This window comes from Oncorhynchus masou, chromosome 17, assembly GCF_036934945.1.
Source record: "Oncorhynchus masou masou isolate Uvic2021 chromosome 17, UVic_Omas_1.1, whole genome shotgun sequence".
NCBI classification, from domain to species: Eukaryota; Metazoa; Chordata; class Actinopteri; order Salmoniformes; family Salmonidae; genus Oncorhynchus; species Oncorhynchus masou.
The window spans coordinates 35,318,596-35,324,692 of record NC_088228.1 but is presented as its reverse complement, the minus strand read 5'-3'; the positions used below and the strand labels follow the sequence as shown (position 1 = coordinate 35,324,692).

Genomic DNA, 6,097 nt, shown 5'->3' with positions numbered 1-6,097 from the left:
GGATGCACATTATGCATATGAATTACACTATTTTCAGCCTTTCATTAATACAGTGTAGTTTCAATATTATACACATGTTGAATGAAATTATGTTAACTGTAGCCTAAATTCATAAAATAATTTAATCAGTGGTTTCAAAAACAAGTCTTGTCAAAATAATAGGTCAGTCAGGCTCTGGAATAAGTGTCCAAGCAGGTGGTGTTAGACAAGAAATCCATTTGAGATGTCACAACCAATCTCTCACCCTACTGAAGAAGCCAAATCAAAGCAAACTTCACAATAAACCACACAATGACATATCCTATACTGACTGACACATAAGGACGTGCACGACAGCCAGCTGTTGGCGGATATCCATGGTGATATCTCTTCGGAGGAAGGCGTGTCATCTCTCCCAATTACTAAGCGCCCCTTTGTCCTCTGTCTATGCCCAGCCAGCCAGCGATACTCATGGCGGCTGCACCAGTCAAACAGCGCTCGGGAACAAGAGCTCAGCTCCCTCCCTGCTACTACGAAGGATACCTGGAAAAACGGGGACCGAAAGAAAAGGTAGGTGCAGCCATACCGCCAATGTGCAAATGTCGGTGAATTGCATTGCATGCTGTGTGAGTGGCTGCATAGTGTCGCCCAGATAGCGCGCACCGGGCGGGGGCGAATTCCTTGGAAATCCCAGTCTGCGAAAGCTGTCAACTTCCTTTATTGTGTGCGAATGGGCGAGTCTTGAAAAAGCTGGCAGTGATTTTCATCTAGCGGTACACTTGCTTATTGCGCACGATTACTAGCAGACGACTGGAGTGCGAGTTAATTAAGCGCGTATACTAAACGTCCTCATATTAACCTCGGGTTAGAGTGGCCACTGAATTTAAAAGGATAACACTACAGGCATTTCCCGGTGAATGTAGCCTAGTCAAGACATTATTTGTCATTATGTCAGTAACACAAATGATTCAATGTATTGGCCTATTCAACCGAAAAGGAAGGCTCGGGCTGGCACAGTGATTTTTGACGACTGTAAATGTTTGACAGCTGCTTGTACTATGGCCATGCCTATCGCCGAGTGGTAGTGCCGCTATGCTATGGAGTATGGGAGAGGAGAGAAGTATGGGGTTGTGTCAGTGGTCAGCCCAGCTGAGCTGTGTGGGTTGTGGTGCTGCATGATAATGACACTGCCTGGGCACAGCTGGGAGGGAGGTGATGGGGGAATGTGGAACAAAGACACACACACACAGACCAGATATTTGGGCTGGGGTTCAGGTGCACTCTGTTGAAGGGAGGATCACATGGCCACAGATTGACAACAGCTGTGGTGCAGATTCATCCCCTGAGACCTGGGATCACTATTGGGCCAAAGTGTGTGTGAGGGAGACAAACTGTGTGGGAATATATCTAATACAATTCATGTTATAACCATGATAAATGTTGAAATTTTCAATGAAAATATTAAACCGCTCTATTTCCCTCTGTAACTGTCCATATGTGTTCCCAGATCTCTCGGCGGTTGTGGACCTGTCTGTGTGGGAACACCCTCTTCTTCTTTAATAATGCCAAGGACACTCATGTAAATGCTCTGTGTGTGTGTGTGTGTGTGTGTGTGTGTGTGTGTGCATTAAACACTTTGTACATTTTCAGGGATGAGTTATTGTATATGTTAATGTGTCTATCTGTTGCAGTATGTGGAGAAGATGGATCTCAGTGGCTTTGTCTCACTCAAAGACGACTGCAGCCGAGACAGAAACCTGGAGGCAGCTAGACTCATACTGCGCATGAAGGATGGCGAGACAAAACTCACAGTAATAAAACACACAGATACACACCCCCACACACACAGCCAGCCAGCCAGAGAGAAACAACCACTTCTCTGTTCTCCTCTTATCCAGGTTGCCAATCTAGAGGCTCGAGAGCTATGGAAGGGCTTCCTCCAATCTGTCGTAGATGTAAGTATCATACACCCTACATCAGAGTATAATCCTGTCTGATTGGTGGTTGATCCCTGAACTGTCAGTAACCCCGTGTGTGATTGGTTGTTGTAGCTGAGTGTGCCTAGCTGTCTGACATTGCTGCCGGGGCAGGTGCAGATGCTGAGAGAGGTGGTGGACCGAGAAAGGAACAGACGCAGAGCAGCACGCACCCCCACCCGCGCTCCCCCCTCACCCCTATCAGTACCTCTACTAGGGGAGATCCCATCGTGAGTCACACACACTGCTGACAATGAAGTGAGTGCAGGTGTGTTACACTTAGGTGTCTATATGAAACTGCGGTATGTTTTTGTGTGTCTATAGGTGTTTCCGGCCTGTGTCGAGGACTGAGGCAGAAGTTCTGTTAGAGAGACATCCAGACTGTGGCAACATGCTGCTGAGGCCCGGCAGAGACGGATCTTCATTGGCTGTCACCACCCGCCAGGATCTCAACGGGTAACGGCCACTCAGCATAGATATACACACATAAATCTGCAAGCATTTTCTTGATTGATTTGATCCATCAATTGCGTTCTCTCTCTCTCTCTCCTCCTCTTCTCTCTCTCAGGTCAGTGTTCAGACACTATCGTGTGACTCAGAGAGAGCAGGGAGGATATGTGATAGACGTTGAGAACCCAGTAAGTTCAACACACACATGCTACATTGTTGTCTTGCCTCATATATTCCATGGGTCCTAACTCTGTGTTTCCCTCTCTAGATTCCCTGTGCTACGCTTCATGATGTCATCGATGCGCTGGTGGAGAAGACAGCAGGAACCCTTCAGCCCTTTCTTCTGGAGGAACCTTATGAGGAGAACATCAGTGAGACACACACGGGCACACTTTAATCCTCAACACATTTCCACTTACACTGTGTTGATTGAAATCCTAAGAGATACAGTATCTGAGGTTCTGTCCAACGTTCATGTAGTTTTAATTGATGTTTTGTATTTGTCGCCTTCAGCATTTGTTTCGTCCAATGAAGAGAATGGAGAGAGAATATTACACTGTGCCCCTTCCAGCCCACTACCCAAAGCCCCTGCCCTACCCCCCAAACAAGGTACCCAGAAATCCTACCACACACACACACACACACACACACACACACACACTAACCGCTCTGTTTGTCCTGGTGTAGAGCGATGGAAACCCCTACCCAGGTCTCCCGCTCCCGACCGCCGTATTCTGTCAGCTGTGACATCACCAGTACCGTCATCACCCAGCAGCCCAATGAGACGGCTTGTTCTCTCCCCCTCCCCCCTCCTCGCACAAAGTGAGTGGCATGTGTCCTGATCAATGTATCCACTCATTCCCACACGCACTCTCATACTACAGAGGTCTCACTCCTCTCTCCCTAGGCCTCACAGAGGAGCTCAAAATGAAACTGGAGAAGAGACGGACCAGTCAGGATTGACTTCCTGTAATTTCTCAGCCAACTAGCGGTCAAAACTCTTCCACCAGCAGCAGCAGCTTTCTTCTCTTCCTGTGCCTTCTGATTGGTGGACTACAGAATAGGTGGTCCTCATGGATCACAGTTCTACAGTACCTTTCAAAGTGTTTCCCACCATGTTTGGGTAACATCTTATCCACCTGAGTTGTGTTCAGCAGCCTAAATTGCAGCCTCAAAACAGTTTTCAAGAAGGGATAACAAGTGGGGTTGAGCATTAGATGAGCACACAAATACAAAGGACCAATGACTGAGCCTGTCACTCCATTGTTCCGATTGAGCCAACGTGTCTGTTGTCCTGCTGCTGATGTAACTGACGCCACACTGGAGATTAGAAAGAGTGACACCAAAAGCTTGAGAAACCAGACTAGAGAGAGAGACTAGAGCGGTAGTCACCAACCCTGGTCCCGGAGTGCTACTGGGTGTGTGTGCAGGCTTTTGTTCAACCCCAACACTAACACCTGGATCAACTAATTAAAGTCTTGATAAATTAAATCATGTGTGTTATTGCTGGGCTGGAACAAAAGCATGCACACCTTGAACCTGTACATCACTGCAGACCTTCCAGGTCCTGGGTTAATGACTACTGGATTAGAGATAAACATGTGTAGTTGTTTTTGTGCATCGAGAATGCCAACACTCTAATCTATTGTATTATGTTGGTGCAATGACGGTATGGTGCTCCACTTGACTAAACCTTCTCTACTGTGTGTGTCGTTGCTACAACTCACGTAAAACCTTATTTTCTAGTGTGTGTGTGTGTGTGTGTGTGCGTGCGCGCTAGGCCTAGGCTATTGTTAGCCGACTATTCTCAACTAAACTCCATGATTCACAATGGAGTTGAGCAGCAATTAGTGTAGGCGGACTGGAGCTCAAAAACAATTGATTTTAGCACCCAAGGAATAGCAGCAATTACACAGAACAATGTTGTGTGTAATTGCAGACTATTCTTTGGGTGCTGAAATCAGTAGATCTGGATAAAAACGTAATTTTGTGTGATGTCGGAGCTCCAGTCTGCCTAAACTAGTCACCACTCAACTCCATTTTAAATTATGGAGTTGAGTTTAATCGGCTAGGCTACTGTGTGATACTATGACCTACTGGTGCTAGGACACTTTTTACTCCGCAAAGGTTCTTTGTCCTGTTGCAACAAATAACAAAGTATGAAAGTATTTTAATTTAGGCTTACTGTACACCATTGATTGCATTTGCTCCTCTTGTTCTTTGGTGTTGTGGGCTGGTACACAAGCACAATCCAGTGGAACTCAAACCCTGTGATCATTGGCTGATTTGTTCAGAGGGAGTGCATCCTCTATTGGACTCTCAGAACGACACTGTACATTGTCTTGTACAATACTCTCTATGTCCTGGGTGTTGGTCAGTGTTGTTTAAGAAAAACATCAGTGGTATTTATAAGATGTCCTATTCAAGGATATTAAATAAATGGTTTGCATGAAACAAGAATAATTAATTGGTATTTTATTAGGATCCCCATTTAGCTGTTGCAAAAGCAGCAGCTACTCTTCCTGGGGTTCACACAACATGAAACATGAGACTATAGAACATTAATAGACAAGAACAGCTCAAGGACAGAACTACATAAAACATTTTTTTTAAAGCACATGTAGCCTACATTTCAATGAATACACACAAAATATCTAGGTCAAATAGGGGCGAGGCGTTGTGCTGTGAGGTATTGCTTTTTCTGTTTTTTGAAACCAGGTTTGCTATTTATTTAAGCAATATAAGATGGAACGGAGTTCCATGCAATAATGGCACTATATAAAACTGTACGCTTTCTTGAATTTGGGGACTGAAAGACCCCTGGTGGCATGTCTATTGAGGTAAGTGTGTGTGTCAGAGCTGTGTGTTAGTTGACAATGCAAACAATTTGGGATAATAATGTTTCTTATAAAAAAGAAGTGATGCAGTCAGTATCTCTTGGCTCAAGGTTGAGGAGAGACTGACTGCATAGTATATATATATCAGCCCACTGATTACAATGAAGAGCAAGACGTGCCGCCTTGTTCTGGGCCAGCTGCAGCTTAACTAGGTCTTTTCTTGCAGCACTGGACCACACGACTGAACAATAATCAAGATTAGACAAAACTAGAGCCTGCAGAACTTGCTTTGTGGGGTGTGGTGTCAAAAACCAGAGCATCTCTTTATTACGGACAGCCCTCTCCCCATCTTTACAACCATTGAATCTTATGTTTTGACCATGACTGTTTACAGTCTAAGGTAACGCCAAATAAATGTAGTCTCTCAACTTGTTCAACAGCCACACCACTCATTACCAGATTCAGCTGAGGTCTAGAGCTTAGGGAATGATTTGTACCAAATACAACGCTCTTAGTTTTACAGATGTTCAGGACCAGTTTATTACTGGCCACCCATTCCAAACAGACTGCAACTCTTTAAGGGTTTCAGTGACTTCATTAGCTGTGGTTGCTGATGCGCATATGGTTAAATCATCAGCATACATGGACACGTATGTTTTGTTTAATACCAGTGGCAGGTCATTGGTAAAAAAGAAGAAAACAGTAGTTTGTGTTTTGTTACACCAACAGAATCGGCTCTTGCAGCCTTTACTCTTCTTTCATCGGAGTCTTGCACACCAGCAGGTGGAAGTGCAAATTTGAATGAGAGCAATATCCTCTTCAGCATAACTTCCATAATTGTTTCAAAAATGTTTT

General features: G+C 44.9%; 1 protein-coding gene across 2 annotated transcripts; it reads left to right on the top strand.

Annotated features, from left to right (window-relative positions):
* Positions 1 to 383: 383 nt before the first annotated feature.
* Positions 384 to 4,854, top strand: stap2a (signal transducing adaptor family member 2a). 2 transcript variants are annotated; one of them, XM_064991939.1, is made up of 11 exons: positions 387 to 549; positions 1,487 to 1,558; positions 1,671 to 1,790; positions 1,878 to 1,934; positions 2,031 to 2,185; positions 2,280 to 2,411; positions 2,524 to 2,593; positions 2,674 to 2,776; positions 2,919 to 3,014; positions 3,093 to 3,227; positions 3,313 to 4,854. In XM_064991939.1, the coding sequence occupies exons 1-11, from the start codon at positions 427 to 429 to the stop codon at positions 3,366 to 3,368; spliced, it is 1,119 nt and encodes a 372-aa protein (XP_064848011.1). In that variant the 5' UTR covers positions 387 to 426; the 3' UTR covers positions 3,369 to 4,854. The 2 variants fall into 2 exon arrangements, with proteins under 2 accessions (XP_064848010.1, XP_064848011.1); XM_064991938.1 differs by having other exon boundaries at positions 384 to 549; positions 2,919 to 3,227.
* The last annotated feature ends 1,243 nt before the right edge of the window (positions 4,855 to 6,097 follow it).

Bases quoted from the DNA above. Each gene is read 5' to 3' on its own strand.
- stap2a (XM_064991938.1), top strand. From the start codon at position 427: ATGCCCAGCCAGCCAGCGATACTCATGGCGGCTGCACCAGTCAAACAG. The intron at 1,791-1,877 runs GTAATAAAACAC...CCTCTTATCCAG, and splicing joins ATGGCGAGACAAAACTCACA to GTTGCCAATCTAGAGGCTCG. The intron at 2,412-2,523 runs GTAACGGCCACT...TCTCTCTCTCAG, and splicing joins ACCCGCCAGGATCTCAACGG to GTCAGTGTTCAGACACTATC.